This window comes from Emydura macquarii, unplaced genomic scaffold (assembly GCF_026122565.2).
Source record: "Emydura macquarii macquarii isolate MOO-44397 ecotype Brisbane River unplaced genomic scaffold, CSIRO-AGI_Emac_v2 contig_3647, whole genome shotgun sequence".
Lineage (NCBI taxonomy): Eukaryota > Metazoa > Chordata > Testudines > Chelidae > Emydura > Emydura macquarii.
Genome location: NW_027133784.1, coordinates 671919 through 686449, shown reverse-complemented (window position 1 = coordinate 686449; position 14531 = coordinate 671919). Strand labels below are relative to the sequence as shown.

The 14531-nt window shown below is 61.5% G+C and overlaps 1 protein-coding gene across 1 annotated transcript in view; it reads right to left on the bottom strand.

The window, feature by feature from the left end:
• Positions 1-4960: 4960 nt before the first annotated feature.
• The window catches only part of SPIRE2 (spire type actin nucleation factor 2), a 36158-nt gene continuing 26587 nt past the window's right edge, over positions 4961-14531 (bottom strand). The window contains exons 7-15 of the mRNA XM_067536701.1: positions 14039-14162; positions 13086-13255; positions 10813-10987; positions 9948-10090; positions 8854-8988; positions 8611-8678; positions 8493-8520; positions 7347-7462; positions 4961-6440 (exon numbers count right to left, since the gene is read on the bottom strand). Coding sequence (XP_067392802.1) covers positions 6218-6440; positions 7347-7462; positions 8493-8520; positions 8611-8678; positions 8854-8988; positions 9948-10090; positions 10813-10987; positions 13086-13255; positions 14039-14162 — 1182 coding nt within the window. The 3' untranslated portion in view covers positions 4961-6217. The remainder of the gene's footprint in view (positions 6441-7346; positions 7463-8492; positions 8521-8610; positions 8679-8853; positions 8989-9947; positions 10091-10812; positions 10988-13085; positions 13256-14038; positions 14163-14531) is intronic.

Sequence of the window (14531 nt, the reverse complement as noted above, 5' to 3'; positions counted from 1 at the left end):
TCCTTCCCATGTTCCTTTCCTGTGCCTCTCGTCTGTCTGGGTTCTCTCTCCAGCTCCTCCCCCCTTCCAGAAAGAAAGGGTCCGGCAGCATGTGAACGTCGCGAGGGACGCGCTGTTCAGATGGGGCTGTGTTCCCCAGCACAGCGGTAGGACCTGTGTGATCTACACACCGATGTGCTTCCCCGGCCTGTCCAGGTAGCCCAGGGACGACTAGTGGGCTGAGTGCAGACAGGGAGATGCAAGCTAGTTCTACGGTGCTGGTTTCCATGGATGGAGGGCGGGTCTGGCTGAGCACATGCAGCCCCGCTGCTGTCAGCTGGGGCATTGGGTGATCATTTGTCTGGGAGCCGGGTCTGGTGGTTACCCACGTCAAGGAGTGAGCAACACTGGCAAATGGGGGCTCACACTGATACTGCACCCGCTATTCCTGCTCCGAGGGCAGGGGCCTGCCCTCTGCAGGGCCGTCACCCAGGCGCCTTTCTCCAGCACTGCAATTCATAGACACTCCAGCCCTGGTCTGGAGAGCCAGTTCCCTCAGATGCCCTCCCCGCTCCGAGCTCCCCATCTCGGGTGAAAGGTGCAGCAGAACCAGCTTCCCAGAGGAGCAGAGCAATTCAGCAGGTCTGGAAAAGCGCCTGGCTGGGTTCCAGGACCCACAAGGAGGGCTGCACCAGGAACACAGCAGGGCACTTACTCTGCAAGCTGAAGGCTCCTGTACAAGGGACCAAACTCCGCCCTCGCATAAACAAGTGCAGCTCTGTTAGGGCTGAACTTGGACCAAGTCCTGTCTTAGATTGCGAGCTCTATGGGGCAGGGCCTGTGTCTCCGTCGGTGGGGGCAGACCCAGCACAGTGGGGCCCCGATCCTGACTGCGGCTGCTGGCTGGTACTGCAACACAGACACTTTAGATTCCTAAGCATGTAGGGACAAGGTGCTGAAAAAGTTGCTCTGGTAAAGCGCTCGCCTTCCTCTTCTCGTGACAAGCCGCGCACAGGACGGCCCAGCATGCTCGCTGCCCTGGACACCCGTTGCAGGGTCCTTTCCCCACACTTTCCTCCCCCACCAACTGCAGTAGCTCTCTGTGGCTCGTGCAGCTACAGCACTGCCTGGGTCAGCCTCCATCCATCCAGAACTACCCGCTCCACTTCCCCAGCACAGGAATCAATCAGGGTTGACAACGCCCTTACGAAACCACCACTGCAGCTCAAAATAAGGATTTATTGGTATGGGAGCAACCATATGTACAAGAGCAACCATGCCGGTCCAGGGGCACGCTATGTACAATATACATTTCCTCTTTATAGCCCAGGCTGTGTATAAAACAGTGGCCGATCGGCCAGCCACAGACAGGACCTGTGATCGGGGTCACGGCTCTGACACGGACGGTAGGGTGAGTTATTGCAGGTGTGGGCGGGGTGATAAGGCATTGTCCTTCTTACGTATCTGCAAAATGTGGCCGAGTCAAACCAGGGAGAAGCAAGCAGGGTGGCAGCAAAGCGGCTAACATCACAAACCCGCACCCACGGGCAGTGGAGCGCCAGGGGTTTTTGCCAGGATGGTGTCTTCAGCATAGAGAGGGAGGGGCTGCTAGGCCATGGAGTCTGCAGGAGCGTTCCCGTCTGTTCCCTTGGTTCCCCTATATCCCATGCTGGGCACTTTCCCGGTGAGGATGCACGTTCCCCCAGATGCTGCCAGTTCCCATCCAGGTCTGGTTTTCCAAAGCTCAGTCACTGCAGGCTGTATGCAGAGACCCACTGGCATTTACTTACGGGCGGGCGGGAGGCCTGATTTACATTGTGAAGGTTTGCAGCAGAACGATGTTGGTTTGGAGTGTGAAAAAATCACCCTCTCGACTGACATCGCTGGCCGGCAAAAGCCCCGTGTGGACAGTTATATTGGCAGGAGTGCTTTTTGCTGGTGTAAGGGGACTGCTGGCCCCTCACTGAAACTGAGCAGCGGCTTTGGTTAGTACCAGAGGACAGGGGAAAGGTCAATGAGAAATCAGGGCCCGGAGACGGACAGTCCCTAGGGCCAGTGGGGAGAAGCCAGTGCTCGAGGTCAGCCTGATTGACTGAGAGGGCAGCCAATGAGGGAGTCAGGAGGTCGGGGGGGGCCTGCCCTCCATGGCACTAATGTGAGCTGCTGGAGTGGACAGAGCAGCTGCCTGGGCCAGAGCGGGGCTGAGCTAAGGAGAGAGCCGCACTCAGAGCCACGGCAGCCGGCACCAGAGGAGCAGCCCAGGGCGCTGAGCTAGAGGCAGAGCAGCAGCTGGGACTGGAGCCATCTGGAGCTCAGTGAGCAGCTGGAGAGAGCGGGGGGGACCCGGCGCAGGGAGACGCCACCAGCCCAGAGGCTGCGCCGGCTGGACTGGGCAGGGATCGTGACCCTGACAGGGGGCAACACAGGGGAGAAGGACCCTGCCCCCTAGCGCCTGGGGGCGTGTGGGCACCGCCAGAGCCCGTGTCTGACCCACGGCCTCCCTGCAGCACAGCCAGGGCCTGGGCAGGGACCCGAGCCCCGTGAGGAGCAGGCTGTGAGCGTCCCTTACATCCCAGAGACGCCTTGTGGTGTCCCCGGGCCCACGGGGCAGCACTGGGTGTTCTCCTTTTACCTCTCCCATTTCTTCCTTATTTTTTTAATCGGTGGCTGTGTAATCAGTGGTATTGGCTTTGAACTGTCTGCATCCATCAGTGGGGCAGGGAGGCAGCCGGTGCGGAGAGAGCCCCCCGGAGTGGGACACCCAAGCCCCTGCCCTAAGTGACCATGACAAGGTTGGGAGGGTCGAGCTCCCCAGGGATCCTGGCCCAGCCTTGTCGGGGTTACGAGGACTCTGTCGCACAGGAGAGGGGAAGGGGGGAGCCCTCGCAGTCAGGCAGGCCTGTGGGTAAAGAGAGTCGGAGCAACGACTCAGATCCTTTCGCTAGTCAATTCCACCGGGGTAGTGGATGAGCCAGGAAAGTTCCCCACCATAGCGGGACCAGTCCCCCAGTTACACCAGCAAAGCTGTTGTGTTTGGGGAACTAGTATAAGCTATACTCTTCTGCTGGTATAAGCTGCATCCCCACTAGAAGGGCTTTGCCAGTATAACTATAGGGGTACAGTTATGCTGGCAAGGCCTGAGTGTGTAAATAACTATTTGCACACCTAACTGGCCATCTGCAGGCACACATGCCCAATCTGTCCATGCAGTCAGACTACATGGATGTGCAAAGCAGGCACTCCGGGGCATGGACCCTTGGTGCCTCAGCAAATGACAATCATGTCCTGCCCCTGGCCTTGTTCGGGTGTTTTAGGCACGTGCAGTGCGTATTTACCTGTGTCACAAGACACAACACACACCAGTGTGACAATACACAAAAAACTAGTGACACATTGTGAACTAGTCTCTTTAGTGCACACAGCTAGGGTGCTTTTCCTGGACTACAGCATCTGGGCAAGCTGGCCACACAGACCGCGAGGAGACAGTGTGCTCAGAGCATTGGACAGCCACTGAGGAAACCTGACACAGGAATGCCATTTCACTTGACCCATTTCCCCATGCCCCACACTCTTGGCCCTGGGCAGGGAAGGAGGGCACGGCGTCACCCAGCCCACATAGGCTGGGTTACTTTGCCCAAAGGATGCTATGGACAAATACATTCTGTGGGCACATTTAAACAGCAGCCATGGCTGGAGACCCAGCCCGGCCTCCTCAGTGCAGGCCAGGATGGTGAAGCAGCTGAATACGGAGACTAAAGTAGGACACAGCTGGACTCCTCGGAGCTCCAGGCACTCACTCCTTGGCCGGGGCGATGTTGAGCCACATCTGGGTGCAGCACGTCTCTCTCTCTGGGAGACAGCACAGACCTGTGGCCACGGCTTGGCCTTTCCCTGTTGTTCTGTGACTAGTCTGGGTCACGTAACCCAAATGAGCCTTGGAAAGGCAGGAGATGCCAGGAGCCGGGGGTGGGGAAAGAGCTGGCAGAGTCTTTGGCAATGTCCTCCCCCTCCAGTGAAGCAGGTGTTGGGCAGGCGCATGGAGCCTTGGCTCCCCACCGCTGGGCTCCTTACTCAACGAGCAGCGCCAGCGCGGCTCTAAGCAGCCCAATGGTGAGTGTTGGGTATCACCCGGCTACCCGCCAGCTCTGCCACCGGGCCCCTCCCCCCAGAGATGGTCCAGGGAGCAGGGGCTGAGGCTGGGGAAAGAGAGATGGGGCACATATACATATATGCTATACATATGGCAAACAAGCCACAGAAGGGCTGGGAGCCAGTCCCTGGGGGCATTGCAGCGCCGCTCGGCCTGGCCTAGTTCAGCACCCCCACCTCCCACCCATCAAAGAGCATCCATAAGGATGAGAAGCAGCCAGCCATGCTGAGCTCCTTTACACCCAGGCTGGCTTTGCCCTGCCCACCTAGTCACGGGAGTTTCCCAGCCCTGGCGTTGGGCAACCTCGGCAAGACACCTTCCTTCCCTGTGCCTCTGTCTTCCCACCTGTGCTCGGGAATAGCACTGGCCTGGCTCCCGGGGGCTGGGCAGCTCCCTTACTGCAAATCCCTACTCCCTCCGTATTAGCACTGTGAACTGCAGAACACTGATGGCGGCAGACGGCGTGTGCTTCTCAGGCAGGGGCACGGCCAGGTTCCTGTCCCGAAGAGCTCCCTTGTAACCCAGCAGCCCCGCCTGCGCTGTATGACCAGGGACCAGCCTGGCCTGGCTGCCTGCGGCGGCTCTCACCCTGCTGCTGTTCACGTACGCTGCCGGACGCCACTTGGGGAACAGGACGAAGGAGGCCCCGTGCCACACACGCAGTCTTGCAAGACAAAGACAAATAAATACTCACAGCCGATTGTCTGGTACAAAAATAGTCTGAATAAATACGTCCAGCGCCTACTGCACCGTCTGTGCCACAACAGGCAGCCTTCGCAGGGGTGGAAGGCACCCAGGGACAGGGTAAGGCCAACAGTCGGGGGGCTGACAACGACAGGCGGCGAGAGCAGCGAAGGAAGAGAGCAGTGGGGACAGGCAGGCACGGCGGGTCCCCGTCATCAGGGCTCAACGGCTGAGCTGGAAAGCAGCTGCGAAAAGCCTCTGCTCTCAGTGACGTGCAGGCGCAAGGGGTCTCCCCATGGGGTGCTGGGGGTCCCACTCTGCTCCTTGGGGCAGGCCCATGCGCCACCCACACTGAACCTCGCCAGCTGCCCAGGACAGGCGCTCCAGCTGTCCCGAGCACTACGCCCCGGATTTAAGCCCAGGGTCTAAGGCCCAGCCAGGGCTTCTAGCCAGCCCCACCCCACCAGGCGCTTTGCGTGGGAACTGAGCCCCCGGGCCTCCCAGCCCAGGCAGCCCTTGACAAGGAGGGATGAGCTGCAGGAGAAGGGGGCCGGCCGGGCGGGCAGAGAAGGGCTATAGGGCCTGTATCCTTGCCTGGTGCTAGCCAGCAATCTGTACCGCCCGCAAGGACGCCTTTCCTCCCAGAAGCCATGTAAACAGAAGGGTCTGGACAGCTCCTCCCCCAACATATTTAGGGTCCCCACCTGCCAGGCAGAGATCACTCCAGCCTGCTCCTGGGCCCCGAGGAACTGGGCAGCACCAGCGCCCCGGATGGGAAGGAACAAAACCCCCTTTGGCCTTGCTCTGAGGAGAAGCTGGGCTCCCACGTCCTGGGCCCACCCACAGCCAGAGCCAGGGGTAGTGAAGGCGTTGGGGGTCCCTCTGCCCTCCCACGGGGAGACACTGAGCTAGGGGGGTCCCTGCTGTGCAACACATGGCCTCAGACGCTAACCGCAGCCTGGTGCGTCTCGCTGGCTGACATGCCCTGCTCACTAAGGTATAGAAATATGGAGGCTGTGTGTGTATATATACGCACACACACACACACCTGCAGTAGCAGGGCCCTGCACTAGAGGGTTAAGGGGGCACGAGCGGTTAGGCCGGCGGCAGGCAGCGCAGCGCAGCGCAGCGGGGTTTGCCTCACGCCATGGAAGGGTGGCTGGCACTTTTGGGGAGCACGGTTGGCTGGAAGCCATCTGGGTTTGGTTCTGGCGCACGAGTGCTGGTGGGGGCGAGAGGCGATGCCTGGAGAGTCCCGGCTCGCTGGGAGGTTTGCTCGTTGGAGAACCGATTTCTGCCGAGGTGCTACCGCTGCTGAGTTGCTTGGGAGCACGGCGCCTGGTGCCCGCGAAGCTGACCCGGCCGCCCTCCCAGGGAGGTGAGGCCAGGTGGCCGTGGAGCCCCTCACTGGTGTGCGGCCGAGTGGGTGGGCTGGATGTAAAGGGACTGCGTCTTCCTGCCCTTGCTCGGCGTGGCGTTCAGGATGTCCATGCTCTTCCGGCTCGAGCTGATGACATCCGTCACAAAGCTGGTGCAGTCACTGCAGATGTCCTTCAAGACGGAGCCGTGGGCGTAGATGTGGGGGAACTCCTCTTCCACCCTCCGCCAGTGCGTCCCCTGCAGGGAGCTGCAAGACACACTCGTAAGACGCAGCCGGCTGTTTGGAAACACCTCCCCGCACTGTGCCGGGACGCAGAGTCCCTCGGCCAGGAAGCTGCCAAGCCTACGATTTTGCATTCGCCAGTTCTGGCGACAATGCCCTTGGTAGTTTAAGAAGCTTGCCAGAGATCAGACAGGAGAGAGAAGGGGGCGGGAGGGAAGGGCAGAGCCCTGTGGGGCACACAAGGGAAGCTGGAAGAGGATCTGTCAAAACAGGAGCAGCCAGAGAGGCAGGATGAGAACCAGCAGAGCCCGCCAGGAAAGCTCAGGGAGCACATCCTGGCCTGCAGCGGCGTAAAGCAGCCTGGAGGTGAGGAGGAGGGGGTGGGACCTAGCCCGGAGTCGGCGGCTGGAGGACAGCAGGTTTGCTGGAGTGAGGAGAGGCTCCAGGCAGTGGCTGGAGACAGCAGGATCCCTGAGCCCGGTGGGTTTGAGGGGAGCAGAGCAGAGCACGTCTGCACTGGGCGGACGAGCCTCGCCGGGCTGCAGACCATGGAAGGGTCGGGCAGAGAGAAGGGGGTGAGGAGGGAGCTCAGCTACTGAGGGCACAGAGGGGGCAGCACCTGGCCAGCCCAGGGCAGGCAGCAGCCACGCCGGGCAGGGTGGAAGGTCAGACGAGGAGGTGCGAGCCGGGGGGTGGGATGGGATTTCCTGGGGGGGCTGTGTGGTAGGAGGAAGGGGAGCCGGGTGTTGAAGTCAGAGAGGACGCCCCGCCAAGCAGGGCTCAGGTTTAGCCCTGCCCTTTGGCTCATTGTCCAGGGTCTCCAGATAACGGGGGCGGGTGACAGCACTGGGAAGGTTGTGCTAGAGGGGCTTGGACTGGAGGCGGCCCTGGCTGCAGAGCTGGGCCGGGGAAGCGCAGGAGGGAACTTACTGGAAGGCGTCTCTCCTCCTCAGGAGCACAGCTTTGGCATTCAGGGATCCTGGGGGGTTCTCGAAGCCCAGGGCATAGACGGGAATGTGAGCAAGCTTCTTCGAAGGCATCTTAATCTGCAGCGCGTGCACAGAGGAGGAGAAGCAGAGACAAGCGTCAGGTGGGCACCTGCGGCACCTACTGGGCTGCTGTCCGGGAACGCCTGCCGGACTGGTCTGGTGACTGTCCGGCACAGCTGCCCCAGCATGTGCCTCCTTTCCTGTGCCTGAGCCATCTCCTGCCATCGCTAAGTGACACAGGGGAACCGGGCACGTTCCCCCAGGCCAGAGGGAGCCACAAAAGTGAGCCAGCCTGAAACCAGCCCTCCGTTCCCACCAAGAGGATTCACTGGCTGAGCCCGTGGCTCAGCTATGCTGGGTAATCCATGTTCTATGCCCATGGAGGGACCACAACACACGCTCCGCACAGCGCCCTGCTGTCCTGCACGCCGACCTCACAGCAGTCACAGCGTCACGCCAAGCAAGCAAATACTTTCTCTCTGGCCTGGGGGTCTCCGCCCTGAGCGCCCACCCACAGAGGGTCCCCCAGCGTCTGCCTTGCATCTCACCATGCCACCTGCTGCAGCAGAAGTGGGGCGTGTGGCCCGAGGGTTACTGCCCCACGCACAGGTCAGTTAAACACAGCGGGGCTGGGACGGTGTTTATAGTGGGGGTGCTGAAAGCCATTGAACCAAACTGTAAACTCTGTATGATGGAAGCCACTTCAAGCTGGGAAGGTCTAGCACCCCAGGTTAAATATGGGGGCCCACAAAGAATCATCTCCCTGACCCTTCCCACTGTGCGAAGGCCTGTGTCCTACATGGGGGGTGGCCATGGTGGGCAGGAGTTAGCTACGTCGGGGCCCCCAAAATGCTACGGTGCCTGCCCTGCCACGGCCAGCCCACAGCCAGCTTGGCACTGCGCCTCCTTGGCACCTCGGGTGCATTCATCCATCCCGCTGGCACGCTGCGCTCTGAGAGCACTGCCCGGAAGGAGACCAGGTGATGGCACCCACAGCGTGAAGCGGCAGGAGGCCTCATCCTGTCCCACTGCCACCGGGCACAGGCTGTGAGGACGGTTCTCTTGGGACTGATTCGTGGTCTCTTACCTTCAGGCTGCAGGAGGTGCAGATGGATCTAAGAGCAGAGCGAGAATCAAAGGGGTCAGTAAGGAAACCTCATCCCCCCGCACACCCTCCGCCCTGGGCCGGGGGACCTTGTGCTCACCTCTTGCAGAAGAGACAGGCCGGTGGCCAAGAAAACAAAGGGAACTTCGCTTTACAGCAGCAGCAGATCTGTAGGTGGAGAAGGGCCGAGGCAAAAGGTCACGGTCTGTATCTGGCAGGAGCCCTACACCTCGGGGCTGTCCGCCGGCCGTTTCCTCCCATGACCACACCCGTGGTGGAAGCTTGTGCGGGACACCCGTCGCCCACTGGGAGCACATGGGGCCATCCCACCCCCAGCGCTCACCTTCCCTTTCCTCAGGCTGCTGTACAGCTCCTTGCTCTGGAGGAATTTCTCCATCTCGGCCTTCACCAGCACCCTGCGGACGTTGATCATCTCCTCCACGGTCAGGGCCAGGCTCTCCACGGGGTGGCTGAATTCCTGGGTGCGGAGAGGGGGGGTGGGGCATAAAGCACCGAAGCAGAGCCCAGGCCTGGCTGATCACTGCCCAGTGACAGAGTGAGCCCAGCGCAGACGGGGAGGAGTGGGCGGCATTTCGGGTGGGAGGGAGTGTGCACAAACCACCATGTGCCATGCTTGGCCCAAGTGCCTACACGGTCCTATGGGAAGAGGCAAGAGGGAGACGCAGCTGCTCACGCAGGCATGGAACGGAGTCTGACGGGACAGCAGCATGGGCGCGCTGCCAGGCCTCCCCCGGCCCCCCACGAGTCCCCTGCATTCGTACCAGCTGCTTGCCACCCTGGCTGCACGAGGTCCCTGCCGCACTGCCGGGCCGGGCCAGCCGTGTGGAGCCGGGGTCGTCAGACGCGGCGCTCTTTATTTGCACCCTTTGCTCTGCTCTAGTGACTTCGGGGAGCAGGCCCCCCCGGCTGGGGTCTGAGTCCTGTTTTGCAGCATGCCCTCAGTTAGTGCCCTTCAGTCCTGACCTGCCGCACCCGTTAATTCTGTCCTAGCCTTCCCCTCCCCCCTGCTTACCGCTGCCCCTCAATCCCGACCCGCAGCCCCCTGCTCTTCCAGTCCCAGCTTCACCCTCCTCCAAGAATGGTGCAAGCGGAGACGTAGGCAGTGCCAGGCCGGCGCTCAGGGCGTACTGACTCACGTTCCAGTTCATTGCCCCCCGCCCCTGCAGCCTGTCCCGCACACCAGCAACAGCCTGACCCCTCCAGGTCTGAGGGAGAGGCGTGGCGACGTGGTGCGCGGGGTCGCAGAGCTGTTCAGGTTTGGCCAGCTGCCTCTCCTGGGGGAGTGAACATCTTTAAATCAGGAGTCGGGAGTTTTCTGGCTGTAGACAGGCATCTCCCAGCCATACAGGGGGACCTGGCCAGCCCGGCTCAGGGCTCTAGCGCCGGACAGCTTGGGATAGCAAATCTGACACTTACCAGCCACAGATGCTTGGACCTGCTGTCTGGGGCGGAGCTGGAGCCGCCCGCCGGCCTTTCCTCCCCAGAGCCGAGGGAGCCGCGGTCGGAGGTGAGCGGCCCAGCACTAGGCAGGATGTGGTGGTAACTGGCTGGGAACGAACCTGGATGAGAATAATGCAGGCAGCCAGTCAGTCCGTCCGTCCAGCTGCGCTCTGCTCCTCCTTCATCAGCAGCCGGGAGGGGAGCGGTGAAAGCCCCGGCCCAAGGGGGCCAGGTGGGAAGGAGGCTGTCCGGGGTCTGGCAGGGACCAGCCTGGGGAATGGGCTGCAACGCCTTCACTTCTGGCTGGCACGGAGCCGGATGCGGGAGTGACACAGAACAGGGCCAGAGCCACAGGCTGGGTGGCCACGAGATGCCCTCTAGGGGTGTGCAGCTTAGGGAGAATGGGGGGTAGGAAAAGCCCCGACAGCGGTTTTGGGGTGTCCTGCAGGGGCCGAGGGCTGTGCTACAGAGGGCAGCAGCGTTAGCATTGCTAAGCAGCAAAGGGCCCCGCACCACGCAGCACCTGCCGGGCCAGTACAAACGAGGCTCGTTCAACCTGGCTCTGTCTGGCGCCTGGAACCCCCCCAGCCAAGTCTCCTGAGGGGGTGGCCCACCTTCCCTTAGCCAGGGGCAGTGTGACTGGAGGCCCACGCCGGGATCGCACCTGCGCCCCCTTTGCAGATGCAATCCCCTGGGCCCCCAGAGACAGCTGCTCTGTGCAGGCGCAGTGGGGGAGGGGGGCGGTGTGGGGGAGGGGGGCTGAATCAGCTGGGGAGGGGAGGGGAAGGGAGGAGGAACTTGCCCTTGTTTTCCATGCTGATCCGGGCGGCATTCATGCTACCTGAGCGGGGTCTTGCTTCAGTCTCCTGTGGTCCCAGACACCCTGGATGGGGCTGGCTGGCGGCCCTCTCACTCTGGAACTGAGCCAGGTCCTGTTCGGAGAAGGAGCGATCACGCTTCAGGGGCAGCGCTACGCCTGGCTCCCTCCCCATCTCTGCGCTTGGAGACTCCTCCTCCTGCAAGGGTGTACAGAGCAACCTGAACGTGCTGTCACCGTGCCCCTATCCTGCCATCTCCCTGACGCAGCCTGGCTGGCACCCTCCGCACCCGCTACGTGACGCAGCGTCCACCCCTTCCTGTGCCCGGACAGCCCGTGGAGAGGGCATCTTGGAGTGGGAAAATGGTACTGGGTGGATGGCTGCACAGATCCCACCTATCCCCAGGCCTCCCTTTCCCCTTCCCACCACTCCCCATCGGCGGCATCCTTAGCCCCTTGTCCGGGTAAACCAGGCAAAAAGGCGAAGAGCTCAGAAAAAGGAGTACAGCCATCCACTGCCGCTGACACCCACACCGAGGCAGCAGAGAGCCCTGAGCCCCAGGGAAGCAGGTTGCCCTGACAAGGTCTCACCAGGGATGCTGCTCACTACACCTTGGGGAGAAGCGCAGCACATGGCTGGCTGTTTTCGTACTGATGGCATCCAAGAGAACAAGATGCCTAAAAGACGGTGGAAAGCTAGGGGGATAGCTACCCCGAAACCCGGAAAATCCTTCCAGCCAGCTGCCAGCCAGTGTCACTCCTGAGCCGTGTTCACAGACTTCTGGAGCAGCTGACTCTGTGGAGAATCATGTCCACAGCAGAGGCGGCTCTGGGGGACGACCAGGCAGGCTTCAGACCTAACAGAAGCACTTGTGACTGTTCTTGCTCTTACCACCTACACTGGAGATGGTCTCCAGCAGAAAGAGAAGACAGAGGCAGTGGTTCTTGACTTGACAGCAGCATGTGATACCACCTGGCACGCTGGCCTGCTGGGCAAGACGTTACCTGGATGGCTATGGAAGCGAGGTTTTCCCCAGTGTATCTTGGAGTAACTCTACCCTTCACAACCCGCACACCGAGCTGCAAGGACCGGCTCACCCAGGTAGCTCAGAAGACTAAGATCAGAAATGTCCTCCTAAATAAGCTTGTGTGCTCCACTCGGGGAACTAACGCACAAACGCTGCCCAGCTCTGAGCTCCTCTCTTCCACTCAGCTGGAGGACACCGTGCTGCTGTGTGGTTAACTCTCCCCACGTGATATACGACTGAATCACGCCAGGAGAATGATAGCAGGGGCTATGAGACGAGCAATAACCGCGTGGCTACCAGTCCTCCCTTGTGTTCCACCTTCTAACGCCGGCACAGAACTTCCTTGACAAAATCCAGGCGGTGCCACCACTGCACTTCTCCAAGATACATGGGAAGCACCTGGCCACCATCTCATCAGCAGAGACCGGGCTGGTCCATGTTGCTGACCACCTCTGGCGGGCGCTGCTAACGAGGCCAGCTCTGCTGACTGGTTGTGTGGGATGGCCAGAGACCAACAACCAGGCTGTTTTCAGACGACAGAAAGCAACAACTTGCCATCCCTCCTGTCCTGGGCTGGATTTGAACCGGTGACCTGGAGGTGACAGCCATCAGCCCTGAGACGGGGCAGGCTGGGGGTGTAACGAAGGAGGCCCTGCCCCATCCCAGAGAAGGGCTACCGGAAGGGGAAGAGGAAGCTGAGCAGAAGTCATGCAGGCAGCAGTGGGCGGTGGTTGTTTCCTCAGGCCCTAGGAAACCCGCTTAAGCAGAGAGGGTGGGTGAGCTGGGTGGGCAGGGCCTTAGGAACGGCGTGTGGGACTGTCTCCTGTCCTGACGCTCGAGCGGAAGGCGACATGCTATTTGTTAGTGCGGGCTGGCTTCTCCTGGCCCCAGGCTCTCCAAAGGAGCCCATTGCTGCCCCTCTCAGGGGACGTTAAGACAGTCCCTGCCTGCCCCACCTCCTTATGAGTTCCTGAGCCTGGCCAGCCCCGTCTGGCTCCCGCCAAAGCTGATGGAAGAGCTGTCCCGGGGGCAGGGCCATGCCATTGGCATCAAGAAGGCTCATGTGGCAGGCCGGAAGGTGAGCTCTGCCCAGCGAAGCGACACAGGGCACGTGGCTGCCAGATACAGAGCCCCTCGGCCACGCTGCTGTGCTGATACCAAAAGGCACGTCTCCCTCGAATAGCACCCAGCCAGCCGTCCCCTCGCTGCCCCCAGCCAGCAGTCCGGCGCACCCTCCCTCCAGTGACCACAGACACAGCCAGCTCTTACTTCGGAGATGTTCATCTCCTCCATCTCGGCCAGCGTCGGCGCCTTGAGCAGAACCCGGTGCCGGGGGCGCTGGGCAGGGGCGCTGGAGTCAGGCACGGAGAGGTCGATGCAGGAGGTGGACTTCATGTTGCTGGAGCAGGCGTTATGAATGCAGGGCAGGGAGCCGAAACCTGCAAGGCAGAGGAGGGGAGAGACACGGATGCTCAGGGCAGGGCTGCTAGAAGACGGGCCTGGGAACGACCCAGAGGGGCGGGTTTCTCTGTGGCCTAGCGACACCTTGGAGGAAGCTGCAGTTTCAAACTGCCCTGCACAAGGTGCCACCTGAGCCCAAATGGGATGGAGCTGAGTACGAAGCACCCGGCACGGACAGAGCCCAGTGTAGGGAACGCCTCGACCCTGCCATGGGGCTGGGAGCCACTGCTGAAGGGTGCTAGCACCACTACCAGACCTGGACCCACGCAGCGAATGGTGCGGGATGCCAGCACCGCTGTGGAGGAATTTACCTTTGGGGTCATGCCTTCCCCTCTCACTTCATCCCCCCTGCAGGAGCCAGTCACCTGCCGCCTTAGAGAAAGGGCCGTTTGGGGTGTGGGAGCCTGGCCTCTGAATTTCCTCACCAACCAGAGAAGCAGAGAGCACGCTGTGGGGGGCAGAGGGGAGCTGAGTGGGCTAGGGGGCTGGTACAGCCCGGTGAATGTCCTGGGTTCGAACCCTGCTGGCAGCCTGTGCTGGGGAGTGTTACCCTCGTGTCTATTTTCGTGCACGACATCCGGAACGGTTCACGTTTCACCATCGCTCTCTGGGGGTGGGGGCGGGAGCTGCTCCCGGAGAGCCCGTGACTCCCCTTCCATTCGCTCAGGCAAGGCTGGAAGGGGGGGAACCGTGAGAGGGGGGCCGGGTGGAGCCAGGCAGAGACAGGGCCCCCCACCGGGGCAGGCTGGGCGGGCGGGTACCTTTCTGCCCCTGACGCCGTGTCTCGGTCGGGCGAAGTTTTCGCTCTTGTTTGATTTCGTCCAGAATCTTCTCGTGGAGTGTTCTCGGCTGCTGGGGCATTGGACGCAGCCGCCGCTCGGACGCCTGCAGCCCGGGGCGGAGAGACAGGCCGGTTAGAGCAGAGACGCTACCCTCAATGCCTGCCAGGCGAGACGCTGCGCCAGGCAGCTGCGAATCCAGCTAGGCTGCCCAAACTTCCCCAGCCAAGGGCAACTTGCCGGCAGCCCCGGGGCAGCACCTCACGTCCCTTACAGAGGTCCTGAGGCAGCCACTCCTGTTTGTACAAGGACAGCGTGGCCCGTGGAGGCAGAGCACCGCTGGCCTGGGAGCTGCGGTCTGACCGGGCTGCCCGTTCGTGTTACACAGGGGCGTAGCCCTGTCGGCACTGCAACGCCCCCTCTACTGTGTTGGCTCAATTTGTCCACATCCTTCCTGTAGTGGGGGGCCCAACAC